A 25,396-nucleotide genomic window follows, 5' to 3' on the forward strand; every position below is an offset into this window, starting at 1 on the left:
ATTGATGGTTAAATTTAGTTGAAATTATTGCTATAAAATTATGCTCAAACTTATATATTATTGAATAATTTCAGTCCATATGATATACCAAATTTATCTCAAAATGCATACATTTTATAGTGCTATATAGTTACTGTCATACTGATAAGGATTTGGTTTGCATTATTGTGTGGTTAGGTCATTGAAAACTAATTAATGCATTATTACAACTTATAAACTGTGTCACATACTAGTACTTTTTTGAGATTGTTTTGTAAATTTTCTTGTTCAAAATTGTGTGAATGTTCTGATAAGTTTAGTAGTCTTGGTGAGTGGTTGACCTTGTGCCAGCTCTTTTTAATACGTGGGCTTGTAGTGGTAAAAGTAGTTTATATTAACAATTTTTTTTAATAAGAAAATCGGATTGCAACCATTATTGAAGACTACATGAAAATGTTGTTGAGGTTGTTGGGATACATGTCTTCAATTTATGCATTTAGCTTTTAGAGTCACCAAACCAGGACAAAAAGAAAATTTTTAGAAACCATATTTCAATCTCAATGAAGCTTAGAAGCCAGAAACAGATAAAGGATGATTACATGGTTTAACTTATTTCCTAATCTCAAATTAAACAATTATTCTTCTATAGGTTTATTTATATAATAATAAACAGACTTTTTGTATTCCATTAAGAAAAGTAGAAAATCCAACTAAATATTCAAGTTTGGAAGAGCCAAGAGAATATCCAATGTTAGTTTTAATTTCAATTTTATTTTGGATCCTACAAGAATATTTGTGAGAGCATTTTCCTAGATTAATATATTTTTTATTAATATTTTTTATAAAAAATGACTATAATATTTTTATTATAAAAAATAATTAAATACTCATATTTTATATATACATATTAAAAATTCTAAATCCTAATCCTATGACGACAAGAAGAAAAGAGTTAGAATTTATAATTTTCAAAATTAATATATATAATAAAAGTATTTTAGTTATTTTTTATAAAAAATAATTTTAATTTAGACTAATTCAAAATTTGATTCACTATTTTTTCGATCAAATTAATTTATCTGGCTTAATTTTGATAAAAAAATAATACAGTACATATATTAAATTTTAATTATTAAAAAATATCTTAAAAAGAAGACGTTTTAAGTATCTTTATTTGAATGACTCTCTTAATTTAAAGTTTTAAAAACAGAAATTTCAGTATAATTAATTAACACCCAATTTTTTTCAATCCTGTTGCTACAATTTCAATGGCTACGGTGGCTACTGGCTACAATGTAGAAGACAAATCAGCTAAAGACAGCTGGCCTAAAAATTTTGACTCTAAAGTCTAAAGCTAATTTGATCCTTTAGTTGGCTCTTTATTGGTTTAGTTCCAAATTTTTATCACAGTAACTTTGTTATTAATCTTAACCATTTTCATATATTCTTGTTGAAAAAAAAAAAACACATTTTCCTAGGCTGTGCCACTGGAACGACACCGTTCCCACTTTCATGTTCTTCAACTGGCTCCGCGTCCAGGTCAACTCATCACTGAGTCGGAGATCTTGAGTGCGACTCGCTCGGTGGAAGGCGACGATTATTGCTGCAACAACTAAGACTGAAGAGCAGTAACATAAGTGGAGAGTGAGCGAGATCCGAGGGAGTGGGGGAAGGAGTGGTTAGGGTGGGCGCACGATGATCGGATCAGATCTTGCGTGGGCGCCAATTACTGTTACTATCTCGCACCGAGCTACATAGTTGAGGACGAAGAAGGTAGGACACGAAGAATAAACCACCGTGTTCTTCAAGGAGTGATCCACAAAGTCACAAACAATAATTCAAAGCCAAATAAATTAATTATTAAAATTTTTCTTTTCTAATTAGAAGTTTCAACTTTCAGCACTTATGGTAAATTCAGTTAGGAGTGATTTAAAAGGGTCAACCACTTACAAAACTAAACCAGGTGGCATTTGCTGATTTGTAGAGAAAACTATAGACACTTGCAGTCATCTAAACTACAGTCACAGTAGAACTGGCCTTTTTTCAATGGCGAAAACTTGCCCGGTATTATTGACTTTAATGTAAACATACCAAAGAATTCATTACTTGCTACTATTTCCTTCTTTGTAAGAAATCTGAGTTGAGTGCAAACACAAAGCGCTTCCTTGTGAACATGGTTGCAGAACTTGTTGGAGGAGCTTTTCTCTCTTCTTTCTTCAATGTTCTTTTTGACAGGTTGTCCGATGATAAGTTTGTCAAATGGATTCGAGGAAAGAAGCTTGACCAGAATCTGCTAGGAAGGTTGGAGACAATTCTGAACGTGGTTGAAGCTGTGCTGAATGATGCTGAGAAGAAACAGATCACTGTCAATGCTGTGAAGAGGTGGCTTCAAAATCTTCAAGATGCTGTCTATGATGCTGATGACTTGTTGGATGAAATTACCACCAAAGCTGCCATTCAAGAGGATCCAGGTAACTTCCTGTCTCGTATCTTCAATTCACAAGATAAGGATATGGTTGTTACTAGGATTGAAGAAATCATTGCTAGACTAGAGGATATTGCAAAACACAAAGATATCCTTGGTCTAGAAAAGATTGCAGCCAAGAATATGTCTGGGAGGATTCCATCAACCTCACTAGTTAAAAAATCTGATATGTTTGTTGGGAGGGACAAAGAGAGGGATGCTATAGTGAAATTGTTGTTAGATGATACTAACAATGGTGATTTGTCTGTGATTCCCATAGTAGGCATGGGTGGGATAGGCAAAACTACTCTGGCAAAATTGGTTTATAATGATGTCAAAGTGAAGCAAAAATTTCATGTTAAAGCATGGGTTTGTGTTGGTGAGGAAGAATTTGATGTTCTTAAGATGACAAAGACTGTGATAGAGAAAACTGGTAGTTCTTGTCACTCAAGTGATTTAGATACAGTCCAAAATCATTTGAAGGATGAGCTAGCAGGGAAGAAATTCTTGATTGTTATAGATGATGTATGGAGCAGTAATCGTGAGGGTTGGGGAAGTTTCTTAACTCCTTTTGAATGTGGAAGTGAGGGAGGTCATATCCTTGTAACAACCCGTCTTGATCCGGTTGCTTCTATGGTGAAAACTAATCATAATCAACCTCTCAATTTGAGTTTCTTGCATGAGGAAGATTGTTGGCTAGTGTTTGCAAAACATGCATTTTTTTCTACTGAATCTAGAGACTGTTCAGCTTTAGAAATTGTTGGCAGAAAAATTGTTGAAAAGTGTAAAGGGTTACCATTGGCTGTTCAAACACTTGGGGGATTATTAAGAACAAAAGATCATGAAAGGGATTGGATTGATGTTTTGAATAGCAAAATTTGGGAGTTTTCTGAAGATGAGAGTAGCATTCTTCCTGCCTTAAAAATTAGTTATCATTACCTCCCTTCATACTTAAAACGTTGCTTTGTTTATTGTTCTTTATTCCCAAAAGACTACGAATTCGAAAGAGATGAACTGGTGTTATTATGGATGGCAGAAGGTCTTTTGCAGCAACCAAAGGGCGGCAGCACTTTAGAAGAAGTTGGTTATAAATATTTTAACGATTTGGCTTCAAGATCATTTTTTCAACATTCTAACTCTCTTGAAAATTCATTTGTGATGCATGATCTCATGCATGATTTATCGATATTCTATGGTGGGAAGTTCTTTTCTAGAACCATTGAACTCAAAACTGCATATATGCATGATGCTTGTTCTCGTCATCTTTCATATGATCGTAGCATGAATGCTTTGTTCTCAAAGATATTGGAAGCATGTGAAAGCTTAAAAAATGCAAGGACATTGCTGATATTTGATAAATGGCATGATTCCACAGAGAAATTTGATCCTTGTGGCTTACTTGCACAGTTGAAGCATGTAAGAGTTTTGTCATTTAAATTCTTTCCACTTGATACATTGCCTGATTCAATAGGTGATTTGATCCATTTGCGTTATTTGGATCTCTCTGGTGCACCTATCATGACATTGCCCAACTCAATGACTAACTTGTACAATTTACAAACATTGAAGTTGAGTAATTGTACAAGACTAGAAAAGCTTCCAATCAACATGCAGGGTCTAGTAAATTTGCGTCAATTGGATGTCTCTTATACGCCTATTTTGGTATTGCCCGAATCATTGAGCAAATTGTACAATTTACGTACACTGAAGTTGACCAGGTGTAAAGGACTAAAAAAGCTTCCAAGCAGGATGCAAGATCTTATAAATCTACGCCATCTCCATATTGAATATACTAATTTAGAAGAGATGCCAAAAGCGATGAGCAAATTGAAAGACTTGCGGATTTTATGTCACTACATTGTTGGAAAGCATGAAGAGAATGGGATAGAGGAATTGGGAGAACTTGTAAATCTTCAACGGTCACTCAGTATTGAGAAATTAGAGAATGTGGTTGATAGCAGTAAAGCTTGGAAGGCAAGGATGGTTGATAAGAAATACATCACTGATTTATTCTTGAAGTGGTCATCAGGTGAAGATAGTGATATTGTTGATTCCCAAATCGAAAAAGATGTACTTGCCAAATTAGAACCTCACAAAGACTTGAAGAGGCTAAGCTTATGGGGTTACAGAGGTACCATGTTTCCGGATTGGGTAGGGCAGTCTTCGTACCACAACATGACTAAGTTGGAGCTGTTGGGATGCAGGAATTGTTGGGTGCTTCCTTCACTTGGACAGTTACCCTCTCTAAAGAGATTGGAGATTTCACGATGTGAGAAGCTGAAGATGATTGGTGGCTCATTCTATAAGGATGATGGAACTCATCATCATCAGGAGACACCCTTCCGATCCCTTAAACATCTCTCATTTTTTTACATGCCTTGCTGGGAGGAATGGGAGTCATTTGAATGTGACGAAGATGATGCACCATTTCCTCAACTTGAGCATCTTTCGATAGTGAACTGTCCCAAGTTAAGAGGAGATCTCCCCACTTTCCTTCCGTCTTTGAAATCACTTTGGATTGAAGAATGCGAGGAGCTTGGTAGTTATCTGCCAAGAGCTCCCATGTTATGCCATTTACAAATATACGGCACAAAGGAAGCAAGAATTCGGGAGCTACCACTTTCGATGTTGCAAACTCTATCCGTTGATGGAGGGCAGCCAGTGGAGTATGTGTTTGATGCCATGACTCACACCCAACCAACCTCTCTCGCAGAGTTAAGAATCTTAAACTGCTCATCAGCCATATCATTTCCAGGGGATTCTCTGCCCCCTTCATTGCAAGAGCTATCAATCAAGGATTGCAAGAATGTGGAATTCCCAATGCAACAGCAACAACATGAGTCACTAACGAGTCTTGAAATAGACAACAGCTGTGATTCACTTACATCCTTCCCATTGTCAGCGTTCCCAAATCTCAGGTCCTTCATAATCGCAAGACGTGAAAATTTGACATCTCTAGAGGAGCTGTCACAATCACAGTCCCTTCGAGAATTACGGGTTGAAGAATGTTCTAAGCTGGAGAACATAAGGTTGCCTGCCTCTTTAAGTCGACTCTTCATTATTAAATGTGGGTTGTTGGGTGAAGGCATAGAGAGGAAGGATCCCAACATTTGGCCATCCATTTCCCACACCCCCCACATTTTTGTTAATGGGAGATCGATTTGCAATGACTCAACATCTTAAAACAGGTAACTCTTTTGCCCTTTCTATCCCAAACCCACTTCATCTTCTCTAACATCACATTCATTTTTCATACTGGTCAAGGCAAATTTAGATTTGACTTTTCGCTTTTGAGTAGCATTATGTGGCTGTTAGTGTATCATAACTCATAATTCAATTGGTCTATCTTCTAGGGTGTAGAGCTATCACTCTGTTACTTCCACTTTTTAAGCTTCTTCTCATCATTGGACTATTGCATAACAAAATAGTAAATAACTTTTGGTCTCTTTTTTGCAGAAACTATCTCCTCATGAACAGTTGTTTGATATTCTCTGGAGTTGATAATTGGTAATTAATTTTGTGGACAATTTTGTGATTTTTCTTGATTTGCTCCAAGACATTCCTAAATCCTAATCACTTTCTTGCTTTTGTTGTGGTAACAGCTTTTTGGGCTGCCTGGACCACCTTCCTCTTGTTCTTTGGTTATCCATACTGTTTTTCGCCGGTCTTGCATTGAGAATTGTAAGCAACTTTTCACCCTTTCATTGCATCCATATTTGCTTCATTTTTCTTCTTCGTAATGTGAACTAACATATACATCATTGCTTCCTTCTTTGTATAAATATAAATAAAATGGAAGAAATATACTCTAGGAATATAAAATTTTAATTCCAATCACATAATGATGTCTTGGGGGTGCTTAATTAATTTAATTGTCATAACTTTAATCAAAGTTATTCGGGTATAATTTGTTGGGTTCTTAAATTATTGTTTTGTTGCATGATGATTACATATTATACTACTAAAACCATGATTTCATTTCATGCAACTGTTTCCTAAGATTAATTTTATTGGCACTGTTACCTCTGAATTTTGGTCGTTCTGGTAGTTATATATTATGAATGTCTCTAGAGCTATATATATTGGACTTGTACCTTCACTCTGTCAATGTCAATGCCAACTTTAGAGTAGAGAGTAGATGCATCAACTCTGATTTAACCACCATGTATCTTAACCGTTAAGCATATACAAATTACATTTTTAGTGTTGTTTGTTATTTATTCATTTATTTATTTTCTTGAGGTAGCTATAATATTAATCTAATTGGACATGTTCTTCAGATTTCTAGGGTACATCAAACATGTCATCAGCTCCACCATGGCTCTATCTATTCAGAAATCTTTGGCGCCGCTCCACCACTGCCCTTCTCCGGACTTTGCATGACATATCGCTTGATGTGAGATCTCCTTGTCATTTTGTTAAAATTTTAAAAACAGATTGTCCAAATTCCTTATAGACTAAGATGAAAAAAATGTATTATATCTTATGTTGCTAGACACGTATTTTAACAATTTCTTTTCAGTAATTCTTCCTTTCCAAATATTTATAGCCTCTATTGTCTACAACAATCGACAAAGAAGCATGGAGCAATCATTCTATCATGCATTTAACTACATTTAACTACTAGACAATAAACATTGGCCACTGCACATTAGTTGCTTCCATTATGCCACATATTTGAATATATTTTGGTTATCTCTGTCCCTTTCCAAATAGTCCGTTGCAATGAGATGTTCAATGCGTTTCTTGATTGTTTCGATTTCAGGCTGCAAATCAAATACCAACATTTGCAAATTAAGATAATACTTGAAACCAGAAAATAATTCAGCCAATACAAACTCACTCAAATTAGGAGATGCATGCATATTGCTATACCTTGAACAAGGGGCTTAACATCTTGACACACTCCGAAAGCAGTTGCTTATAGCCCAAAACCTTCCCGCTCTTCATAATGCGCACAATTGCAGCGTCAATGGTATACTGCCTATCCTTGTCGAGATCTTCAACCATCTTCCTTTTGTCCTCATGCTGTGTAATGGGGATCTACAATAAAAAGACAACATGTCTTGTTATGTTTTGACAACAAAGAAAACTGAAACAATGAAAACTAGCTATGAGATTGCAAATCAAATGTGGCCTATGGATAAAACTAAGAACAAACCTTGATCCTCCTCATTTTGTCAGTAAATTTAGAGTTGTACTGAAAGATGTCATTTGGAGATATAGATTTTGTGTTGGGCTCCTTGTTAAGTATCTTATACTTCGAACAGGACAGCGAGTGGAGTAATCTACCGGCATCTTCGTGGCTCAAGTTCAGCCGAGTCATAATCTCTGAATAGCTCAATCTATCTGCATTGTTGAATAGCAGCAGGATAACAGCCTGTAAAGTACAAAATTTTCTATTCATAAACATGAGTAATGAACCAATGATTGTTATGTACAATACTTCCATTGTGCTGACTTTTCTTTTGGGTTGCTGGGAAGGAAATCACCTGACTTGTGGATACAATTAGTTCAATGGTTTTTGGTTCAAAGTTGCCATTGACATTGCATGTCCCCAATGAGTAAATCCACCTAAGTCTTCTTGTCTTTCTCCCGTATCTTAAATCATAAAAGCTCTTGAAAACTTCCATGCATTTAATCTGTGAAAAGACAAAAATAAAATAAAATATACAGTAAGGATGGAAACTTGAAGTAATTCACTATGTTCTTACCATCATGGAAGGGAGATTGAGATCAAATGTTTTGTAAGTTGGCCAAGACCCTGTAGTAAGGACAGTAACTGTGATGTCCATTCCAAGATTTTGAATTTCCTTATTATGAAGATACTTCAAAAATTGACTTTGACATTCCCTGGCCAATATCATGTCATTAACCTGCATGCATGACAGTTGTATATGCCATGTTACCACGACGTTATATTATCAAACCAAGAAAAGAAGATAGTACTAAAATTTAGTTAGTTTGGCAATGAAATCAACTGACCATTCTCTCCATGTTCAATGTGAAATTTCCCCCAAGCTGTTGCTTTAGCATTGATAAAAGAATCCTCTCCTGCTCCTCATTAGCATCCGGGGTAAAAAGTAATCTGCAGGCAAGATTCTTCCTGCAATTATAGAATGCATAAATAAATAAATAAATAAATAGTTCTTGTACTACAATATGGAGGCTGAAACAAATGTAAAAATTTACGATGATAAAAGTTTGACCTGCAATATTTTGCAAAAAGATCCTTATCATTGATATAAACAAGCAACTTGACTACCTGCAGGAGATTAAACAAATTTGTCAACACAATTCATAGCAATGGGAATCTGATGAAGAAAATATAAAAAGTACCTTGTCAAGATTTTCTTCAATTGCTTCATCACTCAGCCTCTCACTCCCTCTCCTTTTTAGGATATTATCACAAAATGCAGCTAATAGTTCTGCAGTGGTACAGCCTGCAACAGTTTTATTGCAAAATATCACAAATGCTTCCTTCAGTGCCTGTTGAGACAACCAAAATCAAATATATCATTTAATAACTTATGATATTTAGAGTATTTGTTCTTCAAAGAAACTAACAGAATATCAAAATTGCCTCAAACCTTGTGAAACTTAGTATCAATCATAAAGCAATCATTGACATATGCCATATACTTGTCATGGGCCTCGATAATTTTTCTGATTAGTACCTGCTACATGACATGATTATACTTACAGCCTTACAGCTATTACTACAAAAAATTGAAAGAAAAAGGCATGGAAACTAACATGTCCACGGATGCTAGACTCTCTTGCAGTCTGAAGTGAAGAAAAATTTTTTTGTCGGCATTTAGATAATCATTGACTAAAGTCAGAATAAGATGCATAACTACTGCAGGTATGCCAACACAAAGGGAATGCATATAAACCTGATTGTTAGCAGCTTCTTCTTCCTGTTGGATCAATACCGTACCTTCAGCTGTAATATGCTGCAATGGAAGCATAATCAACAATGCTATCATTGCAACAAGACCCTGAAAAAATAGTTGACTTTGATCCCAAACAATAAAACCAAAGAAACCAACCTTGTTGAATAAAAAGGCAAGAAGTCTCAAGAATTTAGGTATTTGCTGGGAAATCCTATAGACTCTAGAGAGATCTTCCACCTACACATAAATCAAAATGGTCAACCAGATGCTCATGAATGAAATGATGCTGCCGGTATAAGATAGTAAAACAAAGTTGTTTCGAAGTCTAGGTACACTCTCTTCTCCCTTGGGAGGCTCAAACTACACTTTGATCCCCATTATTTTTTAAAAATTGCACACTTCAAAGATGAAAATGTGTACGATACGGAGACTTTCCTATTTCTTGTCCTAGTTTACATATGATTTTCCTATTTCTGAGACTTGCATCAACAGCCAGTTTGGATCATGCATACAACACTACTATAGACTTTGGAACTTTATAAGAAAAAAAAATATAGATTTTAGGGTGGAATCCAAAACTAAATAATGTTCAAAAAATCATATTGTCTTCCAAGGAACCAAAGTCAATAGTAAGATTGGGTTTGGTAAAACTTTTTGAAGAGGTGCTGAAAGCACAAGTACCTCATTTTACGTTTGTTAAATTAAAAAGTCCAAGTGTTTTTACTTGTGGTTTTTAAAAATTAGTGGTGCTTTTGAAAGCACCTAAGATAGAACTTTTTAAAGTTGACTTATACTTATCAAAATTAAAAAAATCTAATATAATAAATATTCAAAATTACCATTATTAATTATTAACACCAGATTTTATTTATTTTTTCACATATATTCTTCGTCATTATATTGTTATTGAAATACTCATATATTTTTAATTTCTCAACCTAACCTTCACAAATTATAAGAAGATCTTCATATATTTTTTATTTTTCAACCTAATCTTCACAATTTCAACACAAATACATCTCTATCACGTATTAGATATGAACTTCTATCTATTTATATTATTTTGTGTGTGTTATTTTTGTATTTTTTAGTAGATGTTTGTTTTTCTCTGTTATTTAAAACGTGAAGGAGACCTGATTTATGGAAACCAATCATAAAATTTTTATACACCAACTTGATAAACATTAGTCAAAATTATAATAACAACATATATATATATATATATATATATATATATATATATATATAATTTTACTTGAGATATGTGTCCCATTTTTTGTGATTTATAAAAGTGAGTCAATATATATACATGTCAGTACTAACATTGGATTACATACAAGTTTTATTATTGAGTATTGACTAATGATAACTCTATTTATATTAATATAAAGAGTAAATCAAATAAATATTTAAATTATTGGTCTCTAAAATTTAAAAAAAATTATTCTTCGTTATAAATATGTTTATTATAATTTTTTTAATTTTTAAAAACTGTTTTACCAAACATAATTGTAGTGCTTGTGCTTATTAAAAGCTATTTTTTACGTGATTTTACCAAACGCAAGTGCTGCAACTTTTAAAAGACAGCTTTTATAAGCTACTTTTGAAAAATAAAAATTTTACCAAACCAAGACTAAGAGTGATGAAAACTAATCAGCAGTTCGTGGGAGGAGTGTAATTTATAATTGTTACGGAAAAGCTCTGCATACAAGCCATTAGGGCTTGTATGCTTTACAAGTTTATTAAACGATAAATTTAAAATACGCGCTCCTCCACCTTCGTTCATTACACGCGCTATATAATATGCCGCGTATATCTAACTTCCAAATTTAAAATATTTGTTTCCTTCTTCGTTTTCGTTATTTTGAGATTTGGTTGTTCTTCTTCTCGCGCGTCTTCCCTCATTCTTCTCCATCGATCTTTTCCTTTTCTTTTCTCACTGGTATGTTCTTCGTTTACGTTCTCTTTTTCTCTCTCTGCAACTCGAGCTTCGTTTTCTCTCTTGATTTTTTGTTTTCTGAAATCAAATTTCGAACTCGTTTTGAAGATAATGGATCCTTCAAGCTCAGATTCTGTGCTGAATCCAGGCGATTTGGATTATGAATTTGAATCTAACGAAGTTCCTGAGGTTTGATTTACAGTAATTTGTATAGCATTGTGTAGTTTAAAAATTGCTGAACATTGTTTAATTACCTGAAATTTATAGCAGACGCTCGGGTGTATTATATCAGACATGATTGGGTGTGTTTTTAGTTTTTGACATGGTGTATTCTGCAGCATGTGTATTGACAGTTTATGGCTTTAAAGGTCATTCTGTAGTTGAGTTGTTTCGGTTCGGGTGTATCATATTAGACATTATTGGGTGTATTTGTATCATATCTATGGGTGTATTCACAGTTCTGACACGGTTTATTATGCAGCCTCTCTCTGTTGTTGATGACGAGCTTGTTCCGAAGGTCGGAATGACCTTTACGACCCTTGAAGATGCCGAAAAATTTTACAGGAACTACGCCAAGGCTGCAGGTTTCTCTACAAGAGTTCGGTGCACAAATAGGAAGGGAAACGAGATTAAGAATCAACTGATTACATGTAGCAGAGAGGGAAATGGAAATCTAAAATATCTCCAACTGAGAAGACTAATCCGACAGCCGGTTTAAACTGTCCTGCAAGAATTTATATACACACATTGAAGGATGTCGGTGCTTGGATCATTTCAAAGGTTGTGCTGGATCATTCACACCCCTGCTGTCCAAGCAAAGCAGAGATGCCCAAACAGCACAGGGAACTAAGCATGTCCATTCGTCGTACGATAGAGAATAACGACGAGGCCGGTATCAGACCAAGCAAAACCTACCAATCATTTGTTGCGGCTGCCGGGGGTCACCGCGAGTTAAATTTCATCGAAAAGAACGTGAGGAATTACATTACCAGGGAAGTGCGGAATGTTTCCGAACAAGAAGATGCAAAGGAATTCGGGAAATATTTGTTAAGGATGAAAGAGAAGAATCCGAATTTCTTTTTTGAGCTCGAACTCGAGGAGGATCAATCGATTAAGCTGGCCTTTTGGGCCGATGCTTCTGGCCGACGCAAGAAGCAGAGCCGCCTGTGAGTATTTCGGAGACGTCATTTCATTCGACACCACCTACAATACAAACAGGTAACAAACTGTCCCTTTTTATGATGCTAAATTAATTTATTTTTACGAATCCGCAGCAGAGGTGTATATTGGCTGTGTCATTGGGTGTATTCTAAGCATTTGTTGGGGTGTACCTAATGATTTTGCATTCTGGATCATGGTAATTCGTTTCAGGTATAATTTGGTCTGTGGTTCTTTTGTCGGGGTGAATCACCACGGTCAGTCAACACTTCTCGGATGCTCTTTGATGAAGAACGAAGAAATTGAATCATTCAAATAGTTATTTCAATCCTGGCTTCGTTGCATGGGAGGAAACGCTCCGAAAGGGTTTCTCACCGATCAGTGCGCATCAATGAAAAGGGCTTTAGAGGCCTGTATGCCAACAACAGTTCACCGCTGGTGTATTTGGCACATCATGAAGAAGATTCCAAGCAAATTAAACGGGTACAAGGGACACGCCGATATCGAACAACAAATGAGCCATGTTGTTTGGAACTCTCACAGCAAAGACTCATTCGATAGGAATTGGAACGATTTTCTGGTGAATTTTGGTCTTGCGGACAACAAGTGGCTCTCAGGTAATGTGTTTTTAAATTCTGCAGCAGAGGTGTAAATTATACGATCTATCGGGTGTATTTTACTGTGTGTGTTTGGGTGTATTATGCAGATCTGTACGAAAACCGTCACATTTGGGTTCCTATCTATCTGGACCACCACTTCTGGGCAGGGATGAGAAGCACACAAAGGAGCGAGAGCATGCATTCATTTTTTAACAAGTACATCACCCGGAACAGCTCGCTCATTCAGTTCGTCAAACAGTACGATAATTGCCTCGGAAGCAGGGAGCAAGCAGAGAGAGAATCAGATGCTGCAGATTTTCATACGGTCATACCGTGTGCAACCAAATCCTCCATCGAAGCTCAGTTTCAAGATGCGTACACCCACGCAAAGTTTAGGGAAGTCCAAGCCCAATTCAGAGGAAAGGCGAATTGCATCACCAGATTAAAGAATTCCGCTCTAGGCTATTCAGTATACGAAGTCGGAGAACAAGTTTCCAGCTCAATATTGGACAAGTTCGCGGTTACCTACGACTCAGTTGCAGCCGAGGTAAAATGCCAATGCTTATTATTCGAGTCGAGAGGGATACTGTGCCGTCACGCACTAAGCGTGTTAAGCTTCGAACAAGTAAGCCAAGTGTCCCCTAGATACATACTGGAACGATGGAGCAAGAAGGTAAAGAGGCGACACACACACATCAAGAGCAGCCACGACGAGCCACTAATAGAGCCAAGAAGCAAGAGGTTCGACCAACTGGTTTTTCGTTCGCAAAATATTTGCGAATTTGCCTCCGAATCAGAGGAGCTGACTGCAATTCTGCACCGTGCGTACGATAACGTCATGGCCGAGATGGAAGCATTAAAAGCCAAAAGGAAGGGGACATCTTCTTTATCCCACGAAGACGCCAACTTGGAATCCGTTAACGAGCTTCAAAGCCCGCCAAGGATTCGAACAAGAGGACGTCCAAAAAACAGGCTAGGTTCAAAGCTGGAGAAACAGATTGCAAATGCCACAAAGAAGAAGAAGACGAAAGTTTTAAGCGAGGTAAATGTAATGTTCTTTAAATTTGTGGCGATTGAGTTTATTTTTCTAGTTAATAGTTTAGCTAATGCGTGAGTGTTATATTCAGATAAACCTGTTTGATGCTGCATCAGCGGCGCATTCAAGTTGCAGCCAATATCAGGGACAAGTTATAAATTATCAGTTCAGGGTACCAGCAGCAGGGGATAACTCTTTGGGTGTATAGTTATAAAGAGTATGGGTGTAAAATCACTGTTGCTTTTGGGTGTATTTTTGTTAATTGACAATTTACATATAGACACATATATAGATACATATAGAACAAAAGCTGTAAAAATTCACAGGTTATGGGCATATATTTCAGTTGATGTTTTTTTTTCATATTTTAGTACATGTATATTTTAATACAGCACAGACAATTGGGTGTATATTTTATTCAACCTCGGGTGTATTATTAGACGTGCGTTGGGTGTAACAGTTTATAATATGGGTATGCCTTGATTTTTTGCTTTATGTTTTACCACCTGTAATACAGTTTTTGAATACATCACAGACAGTTTACTAGCACAGATAGTTTAGCTATGGAAAAAAATATACATGGAATAGAAGTTGTTGATAAATGGCAAATATTTACATCATTTGTTCAATTTACAAACTACCCAGTTTCTATATCAGCAGAATTAATCTGACAAAACGGACTCAATAATACAGAGGATGGCTTCGACAGCCTTATAGCACTACTCTCTCTAATTGCCCGATCTCTCTGTGTATTCATCTCACTGAATAGTATCCGGGAAGCATACTCCACTCTATAGTGGTCCACCTCCTCCTACAATTAAAAAGTATGTTATGTTTAAACAGAAATATTAATTCAGTAAAGTAATACAGAGTTATATAGTTCTAAAGACAGTTACCTGTGTCCAATTATCCCATTCATACTTTCCCTTTTTAATGTTTTCCGGCTCTATTAACTCAAGCCACTTCATTACGTAGATAGCGCAGTCATAGCTGAAAACGAAGAAAATAAATTACAAATCTCATTTAGGAAAGTTTAAGGTTCAGAGTCACAAATCTATACCTTGTTTTTTGGCCTGAAATTTTAACATATGGTGCTTTAATTTCCTTCTCCTTCTCGCCTTTCTCGAGAGGTTTTCCGCCGGCATATGCTATCAATCTTGAAAATACATATCCCTTAAATACCAAAACAAGTCAGTAATACACCCGAATGAATGGGCAAGATACACCCAATCGAATATGGAATATACACCCAACTCAAATTTCAAAATAGACCTATCTATTAAAGTAAAGAAGACAGAGGGAACTTACAGTGAATTTATTAATGTCCTTTCTCTCATGGCTTGGAGCTTTTTTGTGTAGCGGGTCAAGTATTTGACATTTCCGCGTTCTTGTATTTATTAGCCATAACCACCAATGTCCCGAGTGGCAAACAGGAGCAAAAATCTGAAGGATTGCCACATTTCAACAGTCTGTTATTTTATTTGGCATATAAGTAAATAAGCGTACTAACAAATTTACGAAACAAAAACTTACATATGGATGCGAACTTAATTTTTTTCTATCTATGAAGGGAATGAAACTGGGGTAGGCTTCCACCATGAATTCTCTGTTCATTTTCGGAGATATGAATTCCCCCCTTGGGTGATCCGAAAGTGCCATGCTCTGCAAGAATTGCAATACAAGAAATAAAAACATGAAAATACACAACTTACACCCAATGTAAGCTAAAAAATACACCCAAATCAATGCATAAAATACACCCAAAGTTCGTAGAAGTAACACTTACCACAATATCGGGGGGGAGACAGTACATTTGTGCCTGAAAACCTCTTTTACTTTTTCTGGTTTAGGATGAGGCAGACGGCAGATACAACCTAGAAATCAATTTTAAATTAATAAACATTGCAATTGACTTTGGTGTAAAATCATTAATGTTAGCCTAAAATTACCTGACATTCTATATCACTTTTTGCCTGGAGGGATGCAAGGTGCGTTCTCATCAAAATGTATTCTCCTTGGCCAATCAGAGTGCATATCTCCTCAAACTCGTCAGTATTGCCCTTTGCATCTTCCTTCAGTCTCGTCCCCCAGATGTAGCACTTTTCTTTCATATCATCCGGAATTTGATTTATTACCCCCGGGGTTTCAAACTTTGCAGAACTTTCTCCCCCAGTCTCCCTCTGAATTTGTGGACTTTCGTCTTTTCCCTTTGCTAACTTTTGGACCAAACTGTCCAATTGTTCTAGCATAGTTGCAGTTGCTGGAGATTTTTCCATTTCTGTCTCCTGCGTCGACGCCCCCTCCTGGCTTGAATCTGTCAATCCGAGGCTGAATGATGGCATCCCCGGATCTGTTTTAGGAACATAGCTTGCTGTCCGTGCCATCATCAACAGGGCAGCAGCGTCCTCGGCGTCTGGATGACTGCATCATTATGTATAAGAATAAGAGTAAGAATAAGAATATACAAGCCAAGATTGATTCTAGTCTAATTAACTTACATTTTTGTTGGAGCTGGGGGAAGCTTGGGTGTTGTTTCTTGAAGTTGTTTGGGGGTTTCAGGAGTGCTGCACAGTTACACAAAATCGATCAGGAAGAGTATACACCCAAACTCTTAGCAAATATACACCCAAACCCTAAACAAATATACACCCAATACTATTTTCTTACGTTTCTCTAGCCCCTTCAACCTGTAGCATAGGGGTTGGTTCGGAATCTGCGTCAGTTGTTGTTTGCTGGGATGGCGGCACAAAAAACTGGATCGGGACTCTAAACAAGAATAAAAATGAAAGGTTAACAACGTATTTGAAAATAATAAGGTTATAAGGTTGAAATATTCTTGGATAACTCACATTGCAAGCGCTTCCGACGGCGTTTGTTCCCTAACAACCATCATATTCGAATCATCCGGAGTCAACCTAAAATACACCCAAAGAAGGTCAACAAATACACCCGAACAATTCAAAAAGAAGACGGGCTTTGTTTTTTGAGAACTTACATAGTTGCAGTTTTTGCTTTTTTTTGCTGCCTTTTTTTTCTTGAATAAAATAATAAAGGGCTTTTTTTTCTAAAAAAATATATACAGAATTAGAAGTAGAAGTTATTAGAAGAAGAAAAGTAACGGTTATTTGAAAGAGAAATTACATGCTCTGAGACGGCTGGTTTACACTACTCTGTTCTGTGCGTCTTTGAGAGGAATTATCATCACTTCCCAAGTTGACAGCCGGTAGTCTAAACAGATTTCATGTTATTCAAAAGAAATATACATCCAACTTAGTGAACAAGATACACCCAACTTGATGCACAAAATACACCCATATTGTTTCACAGAATACATCCAAATCACGATAACAAGATTTTATTAAATAATAAAGCTTCTTACGTTTCAGAGGACACATAGCGACCTTCTGTCGATCGCAGGTCAGCCTGGTTGTCCCTGCGAAACAAGATACAATTATTAGCAAACAAAAGACACCAAAATCTCAAATACACAGCACAGCAAGACATACCCCTCTGCAGCAGATTTATGAACGTTTTCCCCTAGCAATTCATCGAGTTCGTCACTCGATATTTCATATGTCTCACTACATTCATAAAATAAGACGTTAATAAAAATAATTACGATGATAGACCGTAGGATAGCTTACGAGGTACTGTACCCGTAAAAGTATTGATCTTCTTCAGGAGGTGAATCCTCCACAACTACTTTTTTCTTTTTTTGTGGTGTTCTGGGTGGAAAAAAAAAACAGTACCAATCAGAAATAAAAAATTAATTTTATCACAGAATTTTATCCAAAGAAGTGCTTACTCTTTTGGAGTTGTTTTTGTTTCTTTCTTTTTCTTCTCCTTCTCCGCAGGAGATGATTCTTCGCTCCTATAAGTCAATAACAGACGCTTCAGTTAATACACGAAATCTTTATAACGAAGCCAAAAGAAAGGAGTAATAATTTCAGGACATTACTCGTCACTTGGTTCAGATTCAGATTCTGAATCAGAATCTGACTCCTCTTCCCTCTGCTTTCTTTTTCTTGAGTCCATTCTGCAGGCAAACAATCATCATTTAGAACATACTAAAAATACACCCAATTGAATTCACAAGACACACCCAACTGAGTATACAATATACACCCAACGCAGCAAACGAAACACACCCTGCTTAATAAACTACATACACCCAACGTGGACAAACAAAATACACCCAAACCCAAAAAGAAATTACACCCAAGTATGGTACTTACTTTTTCCCCTTTTTGACGGGGTGTTTAATTCCCGAATCCTCCGAGTCTTCTTGAGCCTCAGACTCAGAGGTAGAAGTGTCACTGTCGGTAGTTTCTGTCTCCGAAAACGATGTTGAGCTCGCCTTCCTTTTTTTGTTTTTTTTATTTCTTGTTCTTTTTGTTTTTTTTTTCTTTTTTTCTCATTTTTTCTTTTGTCTCTGCCAAATTCAGAATCCCCTGAAACATGAGATATTTTAGTTAGCACCATTCGGGTAAATAAAGTACACCAACTTATTATGATTACTCACCAAAATTTCCTCTCTCTCTTCATTCATTCTTTTCACCAACTGCTCCTTAGTCCAGTTGGCAATCCATGGCTTTGGTGGTCTTTCACCCCTGTTCTTGCGTTTGTTTTTTGAAAGGTGAAAGTAGATTATCATCAGGGCGAAGAGGCAGCCATTGATTGCCTTCTTCTTCTTCTCCTGGTAGTCTGTTATGCCCCTGATCATGAAGGTCAAAACATGCCCCCCCCCAGTTTCTCTCCTCTATGCCGTCCATATTAAAAATCGGGACCAGGTGCACGGGCGATATTTTGTTTATCGTCGTTGGCAAAAGGAACGCCATCTGTATGTAGAGGATGAATATCCTCTTGAACATCAGGCGTTCCTCTTCGTTGCCAACGCCGATTTCCATCATTTCATCGGTAAGACTTTTGAGGGTCTTACCCTGGAATCTTCTATAAATTATTTTGTCATCATCAGAAAGTTTCTTATAGTCAACTTTCTCAGGAAATAGATCTCCTACAAAAAGGAAGACAACAAAGCATCCAAGTCAGTTCAAATACACCCAAGCATCAGGTTAATATACACCCAAGCAACAACTTAATATACATCTATAATTTTGAGCTAATTACCTGTTGCATTGATGCCAAGCGCATCACCTATTTTTTTTGGGGTTATATGGAAAGAACCATATCCTGTCTTCAGTTTGTTCTCCCCAAGTTTGAAATTTTTTGCCAGCTCCCTTAAGAGTTGGTGATCCACCCTCAGTGGTGGGATGTGCATCAACCCACCGAATCCAAGATCCCTCACAATTGCCTTCTTCTCCTCAGTCATGTTTCTGAACTTATCATTCAGGAGATGTGTGGCACATTTCAGGTCTTTGGTTTGGTTTCTTGCTGCCATTTTCTCTGAAACTAAAAATACACCCAAAGATATCAGTAATATACACCCATATATATATGACTCAGATACACCCATTGATAACAATTAAGATACACCCATTGATAACAGTAAGATACACCCATATATATGAGTCAGATACAGCCAGATATTCGCAAGATACACACCATTCATAACAGTGAGATACACCCATAGATATTATTCAGATACACCCAAAGATGTCAAACAAGATACACCCATTGATTACAGTGAGAAACACCCATAGATATTATTCATATACATCCATATAGATATCAGACAGATATCACTCAACCATGCTTCAATATAAAGCCACATTACAAGGTTAAGCAGTTTACACCCCCGAATCTACGTAATAAACCCCCAAAAATCAACAAAAATAGCAGGAGAATTTAGAATAACAATGTAGAACGACGTAGAACTTAGAAAAACGACGTATAACTTAGAAGAACGACGTATAACTTAGAAGAAAGACGTATAACAAAGAAGCAAGAGTTATAGTAAACCCTAGAAGAACGACGTAGAAGAAAAGTAAAATATACAGTATTTTAATGGACTTACGTTGAGTATTCTTGGTTTGTTTTTTCTTCAGATTCTTCACAGAGAGGTTGATGGTGTTTTGATGCAGTTTTCGAACTACGATTTCTATATTTTGAAACTTGATTTTCGCTCGAAAATGAGAGGGTTTCGTTGTTTTGAAAGTGCCTTGAGAAATGGAAGAAGTGGAAGAAGTGGAAGAGTCTCCCATACGTAACCGTTCGAATGCTGAGCGCGTGATTTGGACGCGGCATCTTATCTCTCTTTGATGCGCGTGATTCGTGTTTGGGCTGGGCCAACTTGGTTGCTTGTAGGCTTGTATGTGTAGCTGGCCCGTAATTGTTAATAGATGTTATTATTTATAATTGTTGACATAACATTGCTGTACTAAGAATATTTTGATCAATTAAAAATATTATTAAAAAGGTAATTTTCTTAATTCCAATACCTAATAAACAATGATAAATCATGCTCAAAACATCATATTGTCTTCCAAGGTACCAAATAGTCAATAGTATGACTGATGAAAATTAATCATCAGCTCATGGAAACACTTTTTGGGCTTTATACAAGATATCCCAACTTCATTGAATCCAGGGAGATTGTATTTCGTGATGTAGCATCGATGGAGACGAGAGAAGAACAGAAAAAGCCACCTGACCATGACCTTATGGTTTGACCATCTTTGGGCAAGCTACTTCAACATGTACTCATCGTGCTTATTTTTTATAGCCCGCAGAGCCTTTAGAACAAGAACAATTAAATTCATATAGAAGCTAATTTTATCAAACTTAGTCACATGATCAAAGTAAAAGAAAAATCATGATAAATGAAAAATATCAGGTGAGGGGGTGATGCTTCCTTACAAAGTTTTCAAGATATAGTTCAAGAACCTTCTTGTACTTGACATAAATCTGTAGATCCCTCTCAATACACATATTATATTGTTCTATATTAATCAAACTTAAGGAAAGCCATAGGAATATCTATCGAAGAGTGCTAGGGGGCCAGCAATTTTTGTGTTTTGTAACCATCAATTGGCCATCAATGATGTTTTTAATGGTGTGAGATTATATCCAATGGTAGGAGATCACTCACTTTTCTTTTGATGGTTAAGTGCTGGTCACAAAACACAAAAGTTGCTGGTCCCTAGACTTTCTCATATCTAAAACATTTTTGTTCTTTTCATAAACAAAAAAAAAATCAAGGGCGGGAAAAACATTATATTCTCCACAGTTGGATTGCAATTCTAACAATCATGCAAAAATTGAACAAGAATATAGGATTGACATCACATGATCACAAGCATTGCCACGATGATGCAGCTGCAAACACTAGAATCAAAGACTAATCAATTAAACACAACAAGAACCAAAGCCAGTTGTTTTAAATTGCAGCTGTGATCCAAGTTGCTAATCTAATTATGTAATATTACAAGAATCCATTACTGATGCAGCAGCAATTTCAGTCATGGTGTACCAAAATACATTGATGAGCTAAAGCTAGATGATTCAACGGCGGCAAATGCAAAAAGTTGCAAAACAAATGTCTAATGCAATCCAAATTTTTCAAGGTACAGTTGCAAATAATACTATGCAACTCATACTCCGTCATCATCAAAGTCTTATCAGCTATATGAATTAAACAACGCTATTAAAATCTTGACATAAATAACAACGTATTAACACATAAACACGTACAAGACAGAGGGGAAAAGAGAAAGAAAGAAATGGATACGTGTATAGCATCATATATTCCTCTGAATTGAAAGGTGGTTCAGGTGAACCTTCCAGGATCCATATAAGCTTGAGAATCCCTTTCACCTTTTGCTTGCATTCTTGCGCAAAATCAATCCGCTTCTCCTCCATTTCAACTTTCAAACCTTCCAAATAATAACATATTCAATCAAACAATACAAAATGAACTCCATGCACATGCAGTTTCCAGTTTAAAACCAACCGATGATTATTAATTAGGCATTACAGTAACACAATCATCACATGAAGTAATCAAACCCTAGAAGAAACGAAAAACATCAGGTTATATACAATCAACGCAAAAAAGCTCGCGTTTCAATGAAATTGAATAACTAAGAGAAATAAAAACTTGAAGAATCAAAAAAGAGAGAGAGAGAGTAAAGATTGTAGAAGACGCGGTTACTTACAGAGCGTGTTATCGAAAAGAGAGAAGAGCAGAGTGAAAGTAGAGAGAACCGAAGTGAAGAGTGAAGAGTGGTATTTATAGGTAATGTATCTGCATTGATTGAGGGAAAGGAAGAAAAGCAAGAAGCTTGTGGTGTAAGGAACAAAAAGAAGAAACAGAGGAGGGAGAGTTTGAGTTTCTGTTATTCATGCATTGATAACATAGAACTAGAAGCTTCAATCTCCATTGGAAGAGAGAGGAAAGAAGCTTCTATACAAGAGAGCTACTAGGCTAACTAACTGAACTACAATTTCCACGTGTCAATCACTGCTAACTAACTAAAACTACCAACTGTTATTCTAACTAAAATGCAATATATATAACTGACAATTATAACTAACCACATAAATAATAAATATTTTTAAAGTAAAACAATCTAATAAGACAAAATAGAGCTCGATAATATTTTTGAATTACTTTGCTAGGTGTATACCAAAATCAGTTATCAAAGTCAACCATGGTATAAAATACATATTAAAATATAAATACATATTGAAAATAAATTAAATTACACACAAATATATTAGTGACTGATTTTAGTGTCTAATTTTGATGTATGAATAGTGTTCATACCCTGGCCCAATGTTAAGGGCCCAGGACCAATCGAAAGGCCTGATCCACTAGGTTAAGCCTATCGAAGCACCCACCTCCATCCAAGAGGTCGGTGTTAACCCCGACTTGGTATGAAGAAGTCGGTTGCGAGATTAGCTGGCAGATAAATACTCATTCAAATGAGTAACCGCCCCTGAAATCTCTCCAACCACTTCATAAAGCCATATCTTAACCTCCCTAAGATAATGGGACGGTTATTATCCTAAAGATACGGCACTACTCCAACGGTGGTTATTGGCTCACCACTATAAGTACACTGACACGCCTCAGGTATTCCTAAGTCCAATACTCTCTAAGACCTGCTCACACCCTTGCTAACTTAGGCATCGGAGTGTCTTTGCAGGTACCACCCCCCATTCACACGCGAGCACAAGTCGGACGGAGCCTCCCGAGTTGCGGACCCACACGGAGTCCTCCTCCATCATACACTTGGGCCGCCGAACGCCATCCATTGGACTAATCTCCGGTTACCCATCGTAACATTGGCGTCGTTGCCGGGGACCCGAGAGATCATCCCTTGATGGCAGAAAGATCCCATGAAGAAGGCCATGTTGAAACAGATTCTGAGCAAGAGAATCTAGGCCTGGGCAACGACAATGAAGACACAGCCCAACATCAAGATAACGACCAACACAGAGAGGGTACCTCTGGAATGAAGAATCCAAAGGTAAACTCCTCAGATGGACGTGAATCAGAAAAGGGTGGACCATCCCACGTAACAGAATTGATGGGACTAGTCCATAGCCGCCTGGAGCAATTGGAACAAGAGCGGGAGAGGCAAAAGGAAACCGAAAGGTACCTTAAGGAAGAGATGGAACGGCGAAGAGAGTTGGAAAGAAAACTCTTGCAGCTAGAATCCTCTCTCAAGAACTCCCGCGACGAAGGAGAAGATCAACCCCCAGGCGGAGAAGATCCTTTCAGCAAGGACATAATGAGGGCAAAAGTTCCAACGAACTTCAAAAGCCCTGATATGGACCTCTATGATGGAACTACGGATCCAAAGCATCATCTTAGCAACTTCAAAAGTCGGATGTATCTAGCTGACGCCTCCGACGCTACGAGATGCAAGGCTTTCCCGACCACTTTGTCGAAAGCAGCGATGAAGTGGTTCGATAGCCTTCCCCCAAGATCCATCACCAGTTTTGAAGACCTCTCAAGAAAATTCTTGATGAGGTTCTCAATCCAAAAAGATAAGGTAAAACATGCACCGAGCCTCCTGGGGATAAAACAGGAGGTCGGAGAATCTCTACGAGCCTATATGGAAAGGTTCAATAAAGCATGTTTAGAAATCCAAGACCTGCCCACGGAGGCAGTAATAATGGGGTTAGTCAATGGACTTAGAGAAGGTCCCTTCTCACAGTCCATATCTAAAAGACACCCCGTCTCTCTAAGTGATGTACAAGAAAGGGCCGAGAAGTACATCAACATGGAAGAGAATGCCAAATTAAGAGACCTAGGTTCACGACCTGGACCCACTTCCTCCCCTAGGGAGAGGGAAAGGGAAGTCAGGAAGAAGGAAGAACCCGGTCTCGAAAGGCCCAGAAAGTATCACTCTTATACTCCTCTAAAGACTTCTATAGTGGATGTATACAGAGAGATATGCAACACTGAAAGGCTGCCACCCCCAAGATCTATTAAAAACAAAAAAGGGGGAAGTCGCAGCGAGTATTGTGAGTACCATAAAATATATGGTCACTCCACCAACGACTGTTACGACCTCAAAAATGTGATAGAAAAGCTGGCTAGAGAAGGCCGGCTTGATAGATATCTCATGGAGAGGTCGGACATCCATGGAAAGAGAAAGCGGGATGACATGGACAGGAGAGATCCGCCACCACAAACCCCAGAGAGACATATCCACATGATCTCAGGAGGATTTGCGGGAGGTGGGATCACCAAATCTTCTCGCAAAAGACATCTCAAAAGAGTCTATCAGGTCGGGGATGAGACACCCGACCTCCCCACTATCTCATTCACGAAAGAAGATGGGCAAGAGATAATCCCCGGGCATGATGACCCCGTGGTGATAACTATGATCCTAGCCAACGCCCATCTCCACAGAACCCTAGTAGACCAAGGAAGCTCGGCGGACATCCTTTTCAAGCCCGCCTTCGACAAACTAGGGTTAGATGAAAAAGAACTGAGAGCTTACCCCGACACTCTATATGGGTTAGGGGATACGCCAATAAAGCCACTGGGATTTTTACCCCTTCACACCACCTTTGGAAAAGGGGAAAAATCAAGGACTCTGAGTATAGACTTTATAGTCATCGATGAAGGGTCAGCCTACAATGCCTTAATTGGCAGAACTACCCTTAATCGACTTGGAGCAGTAGTGTCAACTCCTCACCTCTGCATGAAATTCCCGACTCCAGGAGGAATAGCAACGGTGAGGGGAGACCAAAAATTGGCAAGGAAGTGCTACAACGAAAGCCTGAATCTGAGAGGAAAGGGCAAAGAAGTCCACACCATAGAGTTAGGTGGGACAAGGACAAGAGAAGAGCTACGACCCCAGCCGGGAGGAAAAACCGAGGAGATACAAGTCGGTAAAGAGGAAGGAA

General features: G+C 37.3%; 2 protein-coding genes and 1 long non-coding RNA gene across 6 annotated transcripts; 1 reads left to right on the forward strand and 2 right to left on the reverse strand.

The window, feature by feature from the left end:
* Window positions 1-1,382: 1,382 nt before the first annotated feature.
* On the forward strand, window positions 1,383-7,450 carry LOC130961333 (putative disease resistance RPP13-like protein 1). Of its 4 annotated transcripts, none has more exons than XM_057887160.1 (5): window positions 1,383-5,631; window positions 5,900-5,950; window positions 6,046-6,124; window positions 6,724-6,839; window positions 7,209-7,450. In XM_057887160.1, exon 1 carries the CDS (start codon window positions 2,153-2,155, stop codon window positions 5,624-5,626), a length of 3,474 nt encoding a protein of 1,157 aa, XP_057743143.1. In that variant the 5' UTR covers window positions 1,383-2,152; the 3' UTR covers window positions 5,627-5,631; window positions 5,900-5,950; window positions 6,046-6,124; window positions 6,724-6,839; window positions 7,209-7,450. The 4 variants fall into 4 exon arrangements, with proteins under 4 accessions (XP_057743143.1, XP_057743144.1, XP_057743145.1 ...); XM_057887161.1 differs by lacking the exon at window positions 7,209-7,450 and having other exon boundaries at window positions 1,383-1,752; window positions 1,964-5,631; window positions 6,724-6,977; XM_057887162.1 differs by lacking the exon at window positions 7,209-7,450 and having other exon boundaries at window positions 1,383-1,752; window positions 2,215-5,631; window positions 6,724-6,977.
* LOC130963537 (cullin-1-like) lies at window positions 6,973-16,964 on the reverse strand. Its single transcript, XM_057889638.1, has 20 exons — window positions 16,921-16,964; window positions 16,739-16,837; window positions 16,570-16,635; window positions 16,021-16,492; window positions 15,605-15,733; window positions 15,132-15,244; window positions 14,968-15,061; window positions 14,763-14,882; window positions 9,496-9,576; window positions 9,340-9,399; window positions 9,200-9,229; window positions 9,034-9,123; window positions 8,783-8,932; window positions 8,653-8,708; window positions 8,429-8,549; window positions 8,158-8,319; window positions 7,936-8,085; window positions 7,605-7,823; window positions 7,319-7,486; window positions 6,973-7,209 (listed from the first exon to the last, which is right to left on the reverse strand). Exons 1-20 carry the CDS (start codon window positions 16,962-16,964, stop codon window positions 7,108-7,110), a joined length of 2,526 nt encoding a protein of 841 aa, XP_057745621.1. The 3' UTR covers window positions 6,973-7,107.
* Window positions 16,965-17,278: 314 nt separating this feature from the next.
* On the reverse strand, window positions 17,279-17,653 carry LOC130961335 (uncharacterized). The gene is made up of 3 exons (XR_009079511.1): window positions 17,578-17,653; window positions 17,451-17,504; window positions 17,279-17,299 (listed from the first exon to the last, which is right to left on the reverse strand). It is a non-coding gene; the product is annotated as an uncharacterized LOC130961335 (long non-coding RNA).
* Between the last annotated feature and the right edge of the window lie 7,743 nt (window positions 17,654-25,396).

This window comes from Arachis stenosperma, chromosome 2 (genome assembly GCF_014773155.1).
Source record: "Arachis stenosperma cultivar V10309 chromosome 2, arast.V10309.gnm1.PFL2, whole genome shotgun sequence".
In the NCBI taxonomy this organism is placed as follows: Eukaryota; Viridiplantae; Streptophyta; class Magnoliopsida; order Fabales; family Fabaceae; genus Arachis; species Arachis stenosperma.